Below are 18389 nucleotides of genomic sequence, written 5' to 3'. Positions count from 1 at the left end.
GGGGGTATCAGGTAGAGACGCCCCAGCACAGGGACAGTAGCATGCACCTACTCACCCAGAGCAAGACAGAAGCTCACAGACTCACACTGAGCCCCCCAGACTGGGACGGGGTTGGGGGCAATCCTGAGAGATGAAAGCCAACCAACCCTCCTGTTGAGAGACCTGGGAGACCCCACCACAGAGAAAACAAACAGAGCCTGTGAGCTTGAGAGCCAGCCACCGAGGCCGGAGAGGGGCTGACGAGCCCTCCCGGCCTCTTTGCCTTGGCCCACTTGCGAGGGGGTGGAGTGGAAAGCACAGTCCCAACGGACTACAGTTCCCAGCAGACACCGCGGCGGACCCTTCCCCCAGGTGCGGCCTTTCACCGCCAAGGCTGCTGGAAAATGTAGTCCCGGGTCTGGGGCAGGCCAGTTGAATTGGTGTGCCTACGTCTGTGTGTTTGGAGGGGACTGAGCCCCAAAGCTTCGTAGGCTCCCTCGGGGAGCCCTGGCGTCTCTTCGTCTCTGCAGGCTCTTGGGTTTCCGGTACTCGGTCCAGTTGGATGTCGGGGCTCCCCGTGGCTCCCCCAGCACCGCGGCAGTACCCCCATGCTCTGCCCGCGGCCCCCAGCCCCCGCTCCGACCCTCGGCGGGCGGCCTGCCCCTTTAAGAGTGGCCCCGCTGACATCACGGCGGTGGGGGGTGGCTGGCCCGGCTCCCGGCTCCGCGGCGGCTGCAGGACCCGGCTCCGCTCTGCGCCCGCCTGCTGCTCCGGGGACCCCGGCCCGGGACGCCCCCTCCCGCCTCCTCCAGCCGCCCAGACCCCAGGCTCCGCCCCAGGCCTGCCCAGAGCCCCAGTCCGCATCAGGGGAGCCCCAGGATTGCCCCTGCTCTCTCTCCTTCACAGGGTCTCTTTCTCTCTCGTCTCTTTCCCTGGCTCAAGGTCTCTGGGTCTCAGCATCTCTCAGCCCGGGGCCTCTGAGCGTCTCCCTGTCTCTCTCTGTCTCTCGGACCTGTCCACTTCCAGAGCCCCAGAAGCTCTGAGCCCGAGGGCAGCGGGGGTCTTAGACTTGATCTCTGCCTCTCCTCTCTCTGTCTCTCTTAGGCCAGCTCTGTGGGTCCCCCAGTCTCCAGACCTGCGAGTCTCAGAATTTCTCAGCCTCGAGGTCTCGGTGGGACTTGAGCTCCTCCGCTCGGGCTCTCGGCCTCTCGGTGTGCCCCTGCCCCTCTCGGGCTCTCTGCCTCTGTTTCTATTCTCCTTCCCTCCCTGCCTCCCCCATTCTCAAGGCCCGTCTCCCTCCCTCCCTGCAGCCTCCCCCTCCCCTCCCGCCCCTCCCCTCCTCCGCAGTAGCCAATGAGCGGCCGCCGGTCCCAGCTCCCGGCGCCGTCCGCCGAGTGAGGCCGCGGGCGCGGGGGGTGGGGGGTGGGAGGCCGGGAGGGGGCCGGGACGCCGGGCTCCGGGGCGGGGGCGGGGGGCGCGGGCACCGGCGACCCCGGTGGCGGCGGTGGCGGCCGGGGGAAGCCGCGGAGCCGGTCATGCGGCTGCGGGGCCCGCGGCCCGGAGCGTGCGCCCAGCCCTGAGCGAGGTGAGCGAGAGGGGAGGGTCTTGGAAGGAGTGGGGGCTCCCCCGGAGGTGGCGGGGAGCCGGGGGTGGGGGCTAAGAGGAGCCCGAGTGGCCCCGGAATGTGGGATTCTGGCGGTCAGGACGCCTGAGTTCGGGAGGCAATGGAGGGGTGGGGGGCATTGGGCCTAGGGAATCCAGGAGCACCGGGTCTTAGGGTCCTGGAGTGGGGCAACTCTACTCTGAATGTCCGAGTCTTAGGGACCGTGGGCTCTGAGGAGGGTGCAGGCCAGGTCCTTGGGGGAGGCGATCCCGGATGAAGCGGGGAAGGCCCAGGCCCGGGGAGGGCAGGATGTGTCTGAGAAGGGGTCCCCAGAAATGAGGAATACGTTCCCCAGGAGATCGGAGGGAGACGGAGTTTGGACTTGGGGCTTGGCGAATGGGACCCCCGGGATCCGAATGCCTGAATCCAGCAGAGGCTGCGATATATAAAGAGGGAGAAGAAGGTGGCTCCAGGCCTGGGGGAGGGTCCCAAAGGAGGAAGGGCTGGAGGAGAAAGAGGAGATCCGGGCGGGCCATTTGGAGTGGGGCGGAATCGGAGCCAAGAAACGGGGTGGGGGTGGGGGGCAAAGGGGGCGGGGGGGTTGGTCTTCAAAGGGCAAGTGAGAAGGGTGTCCATGGACAAGGTCCCAGCTGGGAGTCCAAGGAGCCATGGTGGGGCGGTGGGGGGAGCTGAGGTCAGCTACCTGGGACTCAGGCAGTCAGGGTGACTGGGGTTTTGATGCTTGTTTCCGAGCTGAGCGGGCTGGAAAAGGAGCCGGCAGCTGGCGGTCAAGCCCTGGAGCCTTGGGACGGGGGATGGGAGGAAAAGCTGGTCAGAGCTCTGCCAGACTCGGATTCCTGACTCCTCCAGGAGGCTGGGGGTGGGGCCTGGCGGGATGGGGGCTCTGGACGCTGAGGTGTGTGTGCGTGTGCATCTGGGGTCTGGGATGATGAAAGTTGTCTGACTCCAAGATCCTGGCCTGGGGTAGTTTTAAAGGCTCCAAGAATTCTGATTAGAGAAAGGCGAGTCTCAAGTCCTGGCTGCATTGTTGGGCAATGTTTAGGGTCTTAACCTTTATGGTGAAAAAAGATGATGGGATTGCTGGTATTCCGGGATGTAGAGAGGTCTTTGGCTGAGATAGGATGGGGGATCCCAAGTTGAGTCCCCCAAATCATGGGATTTTGTGGTTTATGGAAAAGTTATGGGGTTGGGGAGCCAGGGTGGTAGATAAGACATTAGTAGCTCCCTAGTTCGAATCTCTAGATCCCTGCTTGGAATTTGGAAGGCCAGAGCTATGAACTGGGGATCTCTTGTTTTGAGGGCTCAGGGTTAGAGAGGTCAGAGTTCCAGGCTAGGTGTTAAAGACGGTCTGTAATTGGAAGTCCTAGCATGGAAATTGGAGTCCAGAATCTCTGGTAGGGAATTTAGGGATATTGTGATGGCACATAAAAGAGATGGAAATCCTGGACTTCCCGATTTGGGATTTTAAGGTTCAGAGCACTGATCCCTAGTTTCAAGGATGGTCTCGAGTACTCTGGTTAGGGTGCTGGGTTGGAGGGGAGGGGGTCCCAGATCTTGGTTTTGACATTCTGGAGTCTCTCGCAAAATATAGGCTCTAGGTCTCGGGGTCCCAGGGTTCTGGGATCCAGTAGTCTGAGATGGAGTTCCAACATCCCAGGGTCTTGGGCCTGCCTGGATCTCAGATGGTGGGGGGATTAGAATTCTGGAATCTTAGAGCTGAGTCGTGGGCCATGATCTCAGATTGGAGTACCAAATCAAGGTCAAGTCACAGGATCTAAGTTAGAAGGTCATGGGTCATGGTCCTGGTATTAGAATTGGGTGTTAAAGGTCAAGATAAGAGTCCAAGGGTTTAAACTTAGATGGGGACCTCTACTCAGGTCTTGGTTAGTGGGTCCTTGGTTAGTAGGACCCTTAGTTAGGGTTCTGGTTAGTGACCCACTTGGGAGATTTCTGGTAATTATTTAGCAAAGTCCAAAAGAAAGGGGTCAGGGTGCCAGAAGACAGGATTGGGGGGATAGCCTGGTTCTAGTGTTGAAATGCCTGATCTGTGTAATAGTTTCTGAGCTTAGGCTCAAGGTTAAGGATTCTGGTGAGGGCTGGTCCAGGGTGAAGGTCTCGTCTCTGGTCAGGGCATAATGGGAGGGTTGGAGGGCCTGGTTCTGACTTTGAGAATATGGAAGTTGAGTTTCTAGGCAGTCAGGATATTTGGGACGTAGGTCCAGACACATGGTTGGAACTAAGGTTTCATCTCTAGCTCTGGGCTGTAGGTGTTAGTTGGAAATCTTATCCTGGGGTCAGGGATCTAGTGTGGAATCTGTCATCAGGACCCAGAGCAGAACACAAGTGTCAGGCTTGGGAAGACCAGTCCTGGGGCTGGAGGTCAACTGTTGATGTCACCTGTCCAAATCCAGAAATGGGGTCATGGGCTAGGGCACAAATGTCAGTTGAGAAGTTTCAGTTTGAGAAATGGTGTCTCTGGCTTGGATTCAGTGTCCCTGGTGGCTGCATGGGGTTGGGGGGGACTCTCGTTAGTCCTATCATGGCTCTCCAAGGCAGGGGCTTCCTGTGTCTCAGGCCCCGCAGGGCGCCCCCCGCCGCTGAGAATGAGTCACTGCAGCAGCCGCGCCCTGACCCTGCTAAGCAGCGTGTTTGGTGCGTGTGGCCTGCTGCTCGTGGGCATCGCAGTCAGCACTGATTACTGGCTGTACATGGAGGAGGGAACGGTGTTGCCACAGAACCAGACCACGGAGGTCAAGATGGCACTGCACGCTGGCCTCTGGCGAGTCTGCTTCTTCGCAGGTACAGACCCCACCTGTCCTCCATTCAACTGTCCCTGCTTTGCCCGGGACCCAAGAGTCCTTATCCATAGTCCCAACTCTTGGGTTCCAGAAACCCAGAAACTGATCCTGTTTCTCTCCTGGAGACGCAAATTTCTACCTGGAGACCTGATTCCTAGCCCTTTATTTCCAGATCCAAAAGTCGCGATGCTCACACGATCCCCAAATTCCTAATCCCTTGCGAGTCCCCATCTAGAAGCAATAGTCTAGCATCAGAGCTTGTCCCCTGCACAGTTCTGGTGTTGAATGGGCAGGATAAAAAATTCATGCCCCCCAGTGACCGCGGAGACCCTTCTAGGAATCCCCCCCTCCCCATCCTCTTTAGGGATTCAGGAGTCCTAGCCCATTGCCCCTCCTCATGGGGACCCGGGTTCCAGCCGCGTCCTCCAACCACGGGTCTTCAGGGGAGTTCGAGAAGGGAGCTCCCAGACCTCCTGTGCAGCCCCTTCTGTGACCCCCTGTATAGACGGGAACCCCTGGATGAAGCCTCATGTACCCATCCCGAGGTCTCCCTACTGTACCACCTGCCCCTCACTGCCTCTCCAGAGCTCAGGAACCTCTCATGCAGCTTTGCCTTCTTGCCTTACCCCCAGGCCGGGAGAAGGGTCGCTGTGTGGCCTCGGAATATTTCCTTGAACCAGAGATCAACTTGGTGACGGAAAACACGGAGAATATTCTGAGTGAGGGGGAGCTGGGGGCCTAGACAAAAGGGGGCAGGAACTAGGGGCGAGTCCTGGGTCGAAGGGCAGCCCCAGAAAGGGAGGGGGGTGGGAGGGAAGAGGTGGAGGCCAGAAGGAAGGCGGAGGTGGGGTAAAGAGGACGAGCCAGGTTGATGAAGCGGGCGGGGCAATGAATGGGTGGAGCCCACAGGAATGGGGCGGGGTCAAACCAAAAGGATGTGGCCTGGGTGAAGGGGTGGGGTCAGCAATGGAAGTATCAGAAAGGGGAGGAGCTGCATAAAGGGACGAGTCCAGGGGAATGGGGAGGTGTCATCTTCCCCAGGGTCCCCCCTCACCCCTTGTTTCACCCTTTACCCCTCCCTCAGAGACGGTGCGCACGGCCACTCCGTTCCCCATGGTCAGTCTCTTCCTAGTGTTCACCGCCTTCGTCATCAGTAACATCGGCCACATCCGCCCTCAGAGGACCATTCTGGCCTTCGTTTCTGGCATCTTCTTCATCCTATCTGGTGAGCCCGAGGAAAGGACTTAAAGCCCTTTTTTTTTTTTTTTTTTGGTTTTTGGTTTTTGGTTCCAGGAACCTGTGGTTCCCTCCTCCATTAAGAAAGTTACTTCCTTGCTGTGTGATCCTAGCAGGGTTGCAGAGCCTCTCTGAGCCCCACTTTCCTTCTCTGTGAAATGGAGATAGCAGCACCCATTTCACAGCTTGTTGGGAAGACCCAGTCGTGGGTGCTGATTAGGTACCAGGCTCTGTCCTAATACTCAGGACAACCCCGTGAGGGAAATGCTATTAATAGCCTCATTGTACAAATAGAGAAACACTCTCAGAGACCTGAAGTCATTAGCTCAGGTTGGTGCAACGAGGGAGAGTTGGGACTCACGCTCGCTGTTCACCCCAGAGGCTGTTTTTTAACTGCTCCTGATATTTTAGCAGTTAACATATTCCAAGGCTCTTTCTTTTCTTTTTATGATTTTATTGATTTATTTGAGAGAGAGAGGGAGAGGGAGCAGGAGCAGGAAGAGGGGCAGAGGGAGAAGCAGACTCCCCACTGAGCCGGGAGCCAGAAGCCAGGCTCCATCCCAGGACTCTGGGATCATGACCTGAGCCGAAGGCAGAGGCTTAATTGACTGAGCCACCCAGGCACCCTCTTTATTTTCTGTGCAACATTTTATTTGAAAATTTTCAAACAGAAAAGTGGAAAGAATTTTGGAGTGAGCACCCAGGTACTCACCACTTAGTGTCAACCATTACCTTATGACTAGACTATCTGTCAATCTGTCTATATTTCTGCGTAGCCATCAATCCGCCTTATCATTATTTCTTTATGCAGTTCAATGTGAGTTGCAGGTGTATACTTCGCCCTCAATACATCACCATGCCTGTCATTAGCTACTTCTCAGTATTTGTTTTTGTTTCTTATTTTTTTCTTTTGAGATACGAGGCTCTTTTGTATGTGTGATCTCACACCTTTCCCTTAACATCTCTGTCACGGAGTTATTATTAGCACTCGATAAAATGGGGGCACCCAGGCCCATAGTGGTGCAGGGAGTTGCCCAAGACAGCAGCATGAACCGGTGCTGTGGGACCGAGTGTCATGAGCTCCAGAGCAGAGTTCTTTCTCAGATGTTACCCACCTCCAATGTCAGCACTGTCTGGTCCAGTTCATTCCCTCTCCAGTCAGGTCAGGCCAGGTCAACCCAGCCCTGACACATTTCACTCAGCAATCCAGTCCGACTAACACTGGTCCCTTCTGACTCCATTCTGCAACCCAGTTCAAATTAATTCAACATCATTTCGTTAAACTCTATTCTAATTCTTATCATTCAGTGGATAATTTTATGAACAAACCCCGCTGATGTCTCATTTCCATTCTGTCCCCTGGGGCCTGCACTCGGATTCGTCTTCAGAGTTGGCTACGCAAAGAGTTGAAGATGGATCTTTGACAATCTCCAGTCTCATCCCTGTTCCTCACTCAGCTAAACCTCCCCCATGCCTCCAACCTAACCTGATGAGACCTTTTCCAGAGAAACCAGGGTGCAACCTCCCTGTAAACTTGAATCACGGCATGCAGAGCCAGACACTGAGCTAAAATAAGACGTGTAGAATATCACCATCCCGGAGCGTCAGAGCAGAAAGGTCTCATCATTTTTCATACAGAAAAATAGTGGCCTAGAGAGAGAGAAAGTGGGACAAGGGTAGGAAGCATGGAGATCTTATTCAATCCACTCAGACCACTAGAAAGAAAATCCCATTGTTTGCTGCTTACACAAGGAGCTGCACAGCTGAGTGGTAGAGGGGTGGTGCACACAGACGGTGTTCTCCTCACAACACCCGCACTCATGCTCCTGCAGTGCCCCAGAACCTGACTTCCCAAGGTCAGGCTGAGGATCAATGGTGCTGTCAGGGCTGGAGGTCAGGCTTGTGATGTAACAATACAGTAATTTGTGGGGGATTGAACTCCACTTCCCTTTGTCGAGTTCACGTTACAGACATGGCAGACATGGCCTGTGTGCCCCACCTCAAGGAGTCCAATCGTGTGCTTTCAAGGTTGTGGGGTGTGGTGGCTGACAATTCATGTTGCTGTGAACCTAGGAAGACCTGGGTTCAAGTTCTTCCCCTTCACTGCATGGGCTACAGCCTTTGTGAAGTTGTCAAGAGGACAAATCTTGGTCAAAGAGTGGCAAACCTGTCTAGGGCCAACTAGTACATATTTCAGGTTTTGTGAGCCATAGGGTTGTAGTGCCAAAGCAACCAGAGGTGAAGCAGTGAGTGTGGCTGTGTCCCAGTGATACTCTATGGACCCTGAAATTTGAATTGTATGTAATTTTTGTGAGCAATGAAATACTCTTCTTTTGTGCCTTCCTCCCCCTCTCCCACTCCTCGCACCATTTAAAAATGTAAAAACCATGCTTTGTTGGAAAACCAGATAGAAACAGGTGCTGGGGCAAATGGTAGTTTGCTGACCCCTGATCTCCATCATAGATGTGGAGGGCTGACCCAGTGCCTGCTAAATACAAATATATGTACATACATAGTAGTAGGGACAGCAACAGCCAGAATAATAAGCACTTGATGGAGTGCCACAGTTTGGGGACGTTCTAAGTGCTTTATGCAAATTAAGTTATTTTTTTTTTCTTTACCTCATAAGTTAGATGTCATTGTTACTGTCATTCCCCAGCTGAGGAAACAGAAGGACCCAGGGGTGAAGTTTTTCCAAAGGGGAAGCAGAATTCCTACTGAGGCTTTCACCGTGGCACTATACTGCCCCACCACAATTGAAAATCACACAAAAATGGGATGCCTGGTTGGCTCAGGTGGTAGAGCATGTGACTCTTGATCTCAGAGTTGTGAGTTTGAGCCCCACATTAGGCATAGAGATTACTTTAAAAAATAGGACTATAAGTAAAAAATGAAAAACTTTTAAAAATCATAAAAATGGTGGTGCCTGGGTAGCTTAGTAGGTTGAGCATCCAACTGTTGATCTCAGCTCAGGTCTTTTTTTTTTTTTTTAAGATTTTATTTACTTACTTGAGAGAGAGAATGAGTGAGTGAGTGAGTGAGTGAGAGAGCATGAGCAGGAAGAGAGGAAGAGGGAGAAGCAGACACCTCCCGCCCCCCACTTAGCCTGGAGCTCGATGTGGGGCTGGATCCCAGGAGCCTGGGATCATGACCTGAGCCCAAGGCAGACATTCAACTGACTGAACCACCCAGGTGCCCTCAGATCAGGTCTTGATCTCAGGGTTGTGAGTTCAAGTCTTGAGCTGGGCTCCATGCTGGGTGGGGCCTACTTAAAAAAAAATCATAGGGCAGCCCTGGTGGCCCAGCGGTTTAGTGCCACTTTCAGCCTGGGATCGAGTCCCATGTCAGGCCCCCTGCATGGAGCCTGCTTCTCCCTCTGCCTGTGTCTCTGCCTCTCTCTCTCTCTCTCTCTCTGTCATGAATAAATAAATAAAATCTTAAAAAAAAATCATAAACATGAGGAGATTTAAAAGGAGAGGGAAGGGTGATAGTACCAGCATCTTAGATCTGGGAACAGAATAATCTGGTCCAATTGCTTCATGTCCCAAGACTTGGAGAGAGAGACAGGAGTTGCCTAAGGGCTGGTGAATAGTGACATTGGCATTCAATTCTGGAGAAAGCAGGGGGAGGGTTGGGGCAGAGGAGGGAAAGGGTCATAAGCATCCTTCACAGATGGACTAGCAGGAAACATGGGAAATGGGCAAACCAAGGCAGAAGCTTATGCAGTGGTCTGTCTGGGCAAGAGCAGCTGGTGCTTGAGCTGGGGCTGGTGATGGAAAGATAAAGTCAAGTGGATGGCTTTGACAGAGAAGGATATCGACAGAACAATCAATGGAACCAGATGACTGACTGGATATGGTTGGTGAGAGAAGCAGGGAGGAGGCTGGAATGATAATTGATTTTCATTCCTGGAAGAATCCAGGCCATAAGAAGCATGCTTCCCATACAAAGCCCATGCTAACCCTTGACCCTCAACATGTTCTATACATATGCTCATCCATTTGTTCATCAAGCATTTACACAGACATCCTACATGCCAGGCCCTGCACTGAGCACTAAAGATGTAGCTGAATCCTAAGTGGGAGCTCACATCCAGTCAATTACAAAACAGCCTCAATTTCCTGTCAATCAAAAATACACACCTGCTTCATTCCCTTCCATGCTCAGTGGATTCCCATTTGCACATAGAGTACATCCAAAGTCTCCATGCTAGTCTACAAGGTTTTCTGTGATTTGGCTACTGCTCAGATCTCTGACCTCATTTCCTAACCCACTAACACTGTCTCCATGGCTTACAACCTCAGCCACAGTGGCCTCCTGCTATTCCTTGAAAATGCTCATCTCAGCCCCACATGAGGACATTATACTCAATAGCCTTCCCTGCTTGAAGTCTCTTCCTCCTGATACTCAAAGGGCTTCAACTTTCTGTCTTCAGAGTTTTCTTCTCTGACAACAGTATGTAATGTTGCCTTGTCCCCACTATACTATTACATTGCACACTTTATATTTGTTTCATAGCTATCGTCATCTTATGCGTTTTCTGTCTCTTACTAGAATGTAAACTACAAAATACATGGGCCTTTACAAGCATGCTCTCATTTGTTTCTGCAGAGCCTAGATGAGTTGCTGGTACAAAGTACACATTGAAATATTTGTATAAGAGAGGAATAATAAAGACAACTTAGGGCATTTTGGGAAAGGGAAGATGCATTAGCTTGGCACAGTAGGGTGGTGGCAAGGGGGGGAATGACCCGGGAGGGCTTCCAAGAGGAGGTGACATCTGAGTAGATGAAGTTGAAAGGGTGAGCGAGGGAGGCTTTTTAGAGTGAAGAAAGAATAGTGCCTTGTATGGAGGTGGAATTCACAGCATGTGTTAATGCCCTAGAAAGCTGCTGAGACAGGTAGAGGCACGTGCAGCTCTCCATGGTCCTGAAACCCTATTGTTCTAAGGCCCAGTTCTTTCTTTCTTTTTTTTTTTTTTAAGATTTTATTTATTTATTCATAGACACACACACACACAGAGGCAGAGACACAGGCAGAGGGAGAAGCAGGCTCCATGCAGGGAGCCCGATGTGGGACTCGATCCCCCGTCTCCAGGATCACACCCCAGGCTGCAGGCGGGGCCAAACCGCTGCGCCACCGGGCTGCCCGGCCCAGTTATTTCTATCCAGCTTGGAATGTAGGTGATTCTTGCCTACTGAGCAATCTTGAAACAGATGTGGGGTGAGGAGGGAGAGGGAGTGGGAGTTGGACTACAGAGAAAGGAAAGGGGAAAGGAAGGAGAGAAAGAGGAAGGGAGATAAAGGGGAAAAGACTATTGTTTTTGGATAACCAGAGTGCCATTATTAAATGTCTAGGAAGTAGACAGATGACAAGAATAACTTACCTTTTGCTACTTTTTAAAGATTTTGTTTATTTATTTATGAGAGACACACACAGAGAGGCAGAAACACAGGCAGAGGGAGAAGCAGGCTTCCTACAAGGAGCCCGATATGAGACTTGATCTTGGATCCCGGGATCACACCCTGAGCAGAAGACAACCTTTTGCTATCTTTAAAATTTTTATTTATTTATTTATTTATTTATTTATTTATTTATTTATTCTTTAACTATTTATTTATTTATTCATGAGAGACACAGACTCAGAGAGAGAGGCAGAGACATAGGCAGAGGCAGAAGCAGGCTCCTTATAGGAAGCCTGATGTGGGACTCAATCCCAGGACCCCAGAATCATGCCCTGGGCCGAAGGCAAGTGTCCAACCTCTGAGTCACCCAGGCGTCCCTCATTTATTTATTTGAGAGAGAGAGAGAGCACAAGCAGAGGGAAGGGTAGAGGGAGAGGGAGAAGCCAGCTGCCTGCTGAGCAGGGAGCCTGACTCAGGGCTTGGATCTAGGACCCCAGGATCATGACCTGATCTGAAGGCAGATGCTTAACCAACTGAGCCACCCAGGTGCCCCTTGCTATCATTTTTACATGATTTCCAATTACTGAAAACAAAAAACAAAAGCAAAAAGGAACAGCAAAAGATTCTTTGTCTTTGGAAATATTTGTTTCCTTATCCATCCTTGCTCCTGACTTGCCTTAGCACTGTAATGTGAAACATGGAACCTAAAGGTGAGGTTGGGTGGTTAGCAGGAATCAGATCACAGTCTGGAATGTCAGGCTGAAGAACGGAAAACCTCGTCTGGACAGTAGGGAACTAAGGGAGAGTTTTGACAACAGAAGGATGGAGTTTGTGTGGGTTTTAGAAAGAACCAGGATCTAAAGCAGGGAGATGAGGATTTAAGAGCAATGGTACAAACATAGACAATAAGCCTTAACAGGGTCAGAGGACTTTGATTGCAAGAAGGGGATTTGATTTATGAGAGATACAAGAAGTAAAATAGACATGACTTGATGATTGAGCATCTTTGCTGGATGAGAGAGAATAAAATCAGGATGACTCCCCTGCATTTGACTAGGGTACCTGAGTGAGTGTGGATTTTGAGATTCCTTTGCCCTTTGCTATCTCTTTTCTTTAAGCCTATTCATCTTTCTACACCTATCTCAGATGATTTCAACTGTGTAACACTTTGTGGGCCCTCTTTTGAATATCCAAATTATGGAATACTAGAAATTCAAAGTGCCACAGAAGTTCAGAGCAATGAAAGGTTGATTCTTTGAGGAAATGGAGGAATGGTGGGATTTAGAAGGGGGTTCAAGGGCAGCCTGGGTGGCTCAGAGGTTTAGCACCACCTTTGGCCCAGGGTGTGATCCTGGAGACCCGGGATCTAGTCCCACGTTGGGTTCCCAGCGTGGAGCCTGCTTCTCCCTCTGCCTGTGTCTCTGCCTCTCTCTCTCTCTCTCTGTGCCTCTCATGAATAAATAAAATAAAATATTTTTTTTTAAAAAAAAGAGGGGTGTTCGAAAAGGAGAAGCAACTAATGAGCTTTTCAAGAAGCTCCAGTTGCTTGGTGAGTATACTTATCTATTCAACTGGTGTTTATTATGTGCTGGATCTTGTGCTAGATGGTAGGGGTTCAAGAGGGAACAAGGTAGACTAGTTCTTTTATCCTGGTGGGGGAAATGTATGATGGGAAGAGTCACAGATACAGATTACATGTTAAGGAATGATAAGAGTTACAGAAAAAAGTAAAGCAGGTTGAGGGGAAGGAGAGTGATGGGGGGCCACTATTTTATCTCAATCACTCCAGTTTCTAATGAAAATCTTGAAACTGATAGCAGAGTGCAATGAGCACTGGTATACATTCCTCCACCTAAATCCTGCATTTTGGTGATTTTTTTTTTTTTTGCCATAGTCTCCCCGCAACCTCCCCCCCAACTTTTTTGGGATTTTATGATTTCACAGTACATCACAGGCATCATGATAGATTGTCTGTAAACACTGTAGTATGCATCTCTTAAGAGGAAGGATGTTCCTCTACCACAACACCATTACCACACCAAGAAATTTTACAGGAATTCCATAGTATAACCTATTCCATTTGCCAACTGTCCCATTGTTTCAAGAATGCCTTTTATAGCTCCCCCCCCAAAAAAATTGGGATTCATTCTTGTTTCACAGCATTTAGTTCATGTTTCTTTTACTCTAGTTCCCCACTATTTTTTTTTACAACACTGACTTCTAAAATGTATTTCATTATAAAAATATAGAAAGAATAGTATAAATAAATGAAATCCCATGTATCCTTCCCTCAGTTTCAGTAGTTATCAACATATGGCGAATCTTTTTTTAGTTGTGCTGCCGTATCTCCCTTCTGCACTTCAGTACATTATTTTAAGACAGACTCAGCCATTAAATCATTTTATGCACAAATATTTCAGTATATCTCTGAGAAATAAGTTCTTTGTTATTTAACATTCATCATCATGCCCACACAATTAAGAATGGCTACTTAATATCATTTAATATCTAGTCAGTGTTCAATTTCCCCCTTTGTGTCATAAATAAATGCTTTTTTATAGTTAGTTTATTGCAAATCAGGATTCAGATTCCACTTGTGCACTTAGCTGATAGATCTCTGAAGCCTCTTTTAATCTCTCATAGTGTCTTTCTTATTTTTTCCTTGGCATTTATTTGTTGAAGAAACCTGGTCATTTGTCTTATAGAATTCCCACACTACTGACTTTTCCCACCATGCTCTCGTGTTGTGGTTTCATTCATTCATTCCTGTGTTTTCCTGTAAAACTGTCATTAATCCCATCCAGGTGTGTGGGATTTTGTTTCTGGTTTCTGCTTTTTTGGCAAAAAATACTTCATAGATAGGGGGTGTTGTTGACATCCTACCACATTGCATCCAGAGACATAAGAACGCCTGGTTGTCTCTCTTCTTGAGATGTTAAGGATGACCACTGGTTCAGGTGTTACCAGCTTGACCCACATCACTGTCCTTTTGAAGACTGGAGGCCAGGGTATCATGTGGAATGCCTACATCCTAGATTTGTTCCTCCTTCCTTGAATTCTCTATAACCCAGAAGTTGTCTAGACTAGAGGCTTTATTAAATTCAGGTCAAATGGGTTTGGTAAGCAGATGCAGAGGGCAGTGTTGGTACCATAGCAAATACTGTCAGGTTGTTCTCCGGGAGGGGGACAAAGTTTGAACCCTTGATAAAAGTGGTGGGCTTCAGGGCTGTTCATTGAAAAGGTACATTTTCTTCTTTCCAATTAATAAGTAATTTTCAGGGTAATACTTAGGTACCTTAGGGAGGTAAAATCCTGTTTTGGGGATACCTATTTTATTGACATTTTTTATTTTGGAAAAAAATGTAAACTTGCAGAAAATTTGCAAAAATAGCACAGTGAACTCTCACGTGTGCTTCATCTGGACCAAATTTTCATATTTTGCCACATTTGCTTTCTTTCTCTCTATATGTATCTCTTTATTGTATCTGAGATATTTATAAACATAAATACATGAACTACTTGAACATCAGTTGCAAACACCTCACCCTGCTTCAGCAAGTGTCTCCTAAAAACAAGTGCATTCCCTTTTCTAACCACAGTACAATAATCAAATTCAGGACGTTTGACATTGATACAATATTACAGCTAAAGCACAGTCCACACTCAGATTTCACCAATTGTCCCAATACTGTCTTTTATAGTCATCTTTCCCCCCATTCAGTGTCCAATCTAGGATCATGCTTTGTATGTCCTTGTCCTGTCTCTTTCATTGCCTTTTATCTTTTATGTAGTTCTTGTGCCTTTTTAAAAAAGAAATACCTTTCATGTTGACTTTTTTTGAAGAGTGCAGCCAGTCATCTAGTAAAATGCCCACAGTTACCTTAGGAGTAGATTCAGGTTACACATTTTCAGCAGGAACCCTGCATAAATGGAGTAGTGGCATGCTTGCATGAGGAGGTAATGGTGTCAATCCGCACTGCTATTGGTGATGTTAGTTCTGAGCACTTGCTTGAGATAGTATGTTAGGTTCCTTTACAAAAAAGGAAGCTTTTTAAAAAAATCTCTTTGTAATTAATAAATATTCCAGGAGGAGTTTCTATCGTGCAGTGATTTAGCAGCCACTGATGGTACTGACCGGTATCCTAATACTACTCCTAGTGTTCCAAAATGGGGTTTTCTAAATCTGCTGTTCTATCTACATGTATACCACCAAAAAGAAGAATTTTCTCTTTTCTTTGATTATTTGTTTATTTATTAAAGAATATGTATGTCAGTATGGATTTGCGTTTTTAAAAATTCAGCGTATTATATGCCATTTCTCTTTTTTTTTTTTTTTTTTTTTTTTAATTTTTATTTATTTATGATAGTCACACAGAGAGAGAGAGAGAGAGAGGCAGAGACATAGGCAGAAGGAGAAGCAGGCTCCATGCACCGGGAGCCCGACGTGGGATTCGATCCCGGGTCTCCAGGATCGCGCCCTGGGCCAAAGGCAGGCGCCAAACCGCTGCGCCACCCAGGGATCCCCCATTTCTCTTTTTTAAAAAAGATTTATTTATTTATTTATTTTAGAGACAGTGCAGCATGCAGATGGGCATCTGCGCTGGCCGGGGGACGGGCAGAGGGAGAGGGAGAAAAGCAGACTTTCTGCTAAGCATGGAGCCTACCCTGGGGCTCGACCCCATGACCCTGAGAGCATGACCGGAGCCAGAATCAAGAATCAGCCACCCACCTGAGCCACCCAGGCATCCCAATACATGCTATTACTTATATTATTCATTTCAATGTTCAAATTGTCCTTAGCTGGACTATCAGGAACCCCCTTCAAACTAGTCCCTGTATCCTTTTTTGATGTGTCTCCATCATTTTTTTGAGTTTTTCCTCCCTTTGTGGCACAGGTACACTTTTACTGCCTCTCCCCCAGGCTTCAAATTATCTACTTCTTTTGGAAGCCCTAGCTTCTAATTTAGTGGGAGATAGTATCAGAGACCAAAAGCTGGTTGCTAGGTTGGCTCATTGCTGCTGGGGTGTTATACATACTGTCTCTGGGATGTTTCAAGACACAAACTGGGGAATTATGTGCTTGTAAAACAGGAGTTTTTGCTGATGTCCTGTGTCTTCTTCATCTTACCCAATTCTGATCCATTTCTTGCTCTTTTCAGAACCAGAATCCAGCTCCCTAAATATCAGTATATTTGCAAATTTGCTCAACCCCACACTGAGTAAGAACTACCTCCAAACACTCCCCCCGCCCAAAAAAATTTACTAAGTAAAGTTCAAGATTTCTTTGCAGATCTTTTGTCTTTAGGGTAAAATATATAATCAAAATACTGTATTTGTAAGTTACTTGGAATTCTACTTTTACCCCCTCCTGTGGTTGTATTATTCATCTGATATAAAGTTACTTCATTAATTTTTGTTGGTATTCAATTTTAGTTTTTCCCCCATCCTTGTTGATTTTAGCTTTTGAATATATAAAATATTGTCTAAATCATGCAAAAGTATATGTATTCAGAGGAGTGCCGGTTCCTTCCTGTCCTCACTTACCTCCTGTAGGTGATCAGCCTCATTTGTGGTTTTCCTTACTATGTCTCTTTTTGCAAAAATAAGCAGATGCACATATGTATTTTATTTATTTATTTATTTTTGGTTAAAAGCTAACATCCTGCATACTCTTCTATGCATTTTTTTTTAAGATTTTATTTATTTATTCATGAGAGACACACAGAGAGAGGCAGAGACACAGGCAGAGGGAGAAGCAGGCAGAGGGAGAAGCAGGCTCCATGCAGGGAGCCCGATGCGGGATTCGATCCTCGGTCTCCAGGATCACGCCCTGGGCTGAAGGCAGGCGCCAAACCGCTGAGCCACCCGGGATCCCCTATGCATTTTTTTTTTTTTTAAACTTAGTGATATAGTCTGGAACTATCATTGAACTCCACACCAGTTCACAGAGAACATCCTCATTCTTATTTCACAGTGGCACAGGACTCTGTTCCGTGATGTTTTACAGTTTATCCCACTAATCCTCTATGTAAGTTCATGTAGGTCATTTCCAATATTTTGCAGTTACCGGTAATGCGGTGAATTAACACGCGCCTGTGTCTTTTGTGTGGTTGGACAGACAGCTTCAGGGTTTTAAATTCTAATGAATGAGATTGTGTAGCTAAAGGACAGATACATGTGTGGTTTTGTTAGATTCAGCCAGATTCCCCTCCACAGGGGCTGGGCCATTTTTATCCTCATCAGCAACGCATAGGAGCTGCTGTTTCCCCAGCCTCACCAAAAGAATATGATGTGAAGCTTTTTAACTTGATGACCCGATCAATGAGAAATCATATCTCTTCACAATTTCCATCAGCAGTTTTCTTCTTTTTTTAAGAGTTATTTATTTAGGGCAGCCCCAGTGGCGCAGCGGTTTGGCGCCGCCTGCAGCCCAGGGCGCGATCCTGGAGACCCTGGATCGAGTCCCACGTCGGGCTCCCTGCATGGAGCCTGCTTCTCCCTCCGCCTGTGTCTCTGCCCCCCTCTCTCTCTAGGTCTATCACAAATAAATAAATAAATCTCTTTTTAAAAAAGATTTTATTTATTCATAGAGATGCAGAGAGAGAGAGAGAGAGAGAGGCAGAGACACAGGCGGAGGGAGAAGCAGGCTCCATGCAGGGAGCCCGACGTGGGACTCGATCCAGGGTCTCCAGGATCGCGCCCTGGGCTGCAGGCGGCGCCAAACCGCTGCGCCACCCAGGGATCCCCCAGTTTTCTTATTCTAAAGATTTATTTATTTGTTTAAGAGAGAGAGAGAGACTTGGGGGAGGGGAGCATGAAGAAAAAGGGGCAGAGGGAGAGGGAGAGAAAGAAAATCCTCAAGTAGACTTTCTGCTGAATGCGGAGACTGAGGCAAGGCTTGATCCCGGGACCCTGAGCCAAAATTAAGAGTTGACCCCTTCACTAACTGCGCCACCCAGACTCCCTCACATTTTTCTTTTTGAACAAGGAGCTCAGGGGCACCTGGGTGGCTCGGGTGGCTCAGTGGTTGAGTGTCTGCCTTAGGCTCAGGTCGTGACCCCAGGGTTCTGGGATCGAGTCCCACATCACGGTCCCCACAGGAAGCCTGCTTCTCTTTCTTCGTATGCCTCTGCCTCTCTCTCTGTGTCTCTGATGAATAAATAAATAAATCTTTAAAAAAATAATAAGATAAACAAGGAGTCCTTTCTAAAGGAGAGACAAAGGAGGAGAGATATAAATGAAGTTAGAGACATGGAGAAATCTGGAGGAAAAGCATTGTAGTTGGAGGGAACAGCAGGAGCAAAGGCCCTGGGGCAGAAATAAGCTTGAGGTGCTCAGGGAAGGTGA

The 18389-nt window shown here is 48.4% G+C and overlaps 1 protein-coding gene across 1 annotated transcript in view; it reads left to right on the top strand.

The window, feature by feature from the left end:
* Positions 1-1449: 1449 nt before the first annotated feature.
* CACNG7 (calcium voltage-gated channel auxiliary subunit gamma 7) overlaps positions 1450-18389 on the top strand; it is a 21484-nt gene continuing 4544 nt past the window's right edge. The window contains exons 1-4 of the mRNA XM_072768183.1: positions 1450-1564; positions 4178-4402; positions 5034-5120; positions 5486-5626. Of these exons, the coding sequence (XP_072624284.1) occupies positions 4207-4402; positions 5034-5120; positions 5486-5626 (424 nt within the window). The 5' untranslated portion in view covers positions 1450-1564; positions 4178-4206. The remainder of the gene's footprint in view (positions 1565-4177; positions 4403-5033; positions 5121-5485; positions 5627-18389) is intronic.

This window comes from Canis lupus, chromosome 1, assembly GCF_048164855.1.
Source record: "Canis lupus baileyi chromosome 1, mCanLup2.hap1, whole genome shotgun sequence".
NCBI classification, from domain to species: domain Eukaryota; kingdom Metazoa; phylum Chordata; class Mammalia; order Carnivora; family Canidae; genus Canis; species Canis lupus.
Note: the sequence above shows the minus strand (reverse complement) of the source record. Positions and strands in the feature narration are given on the sequence as shown.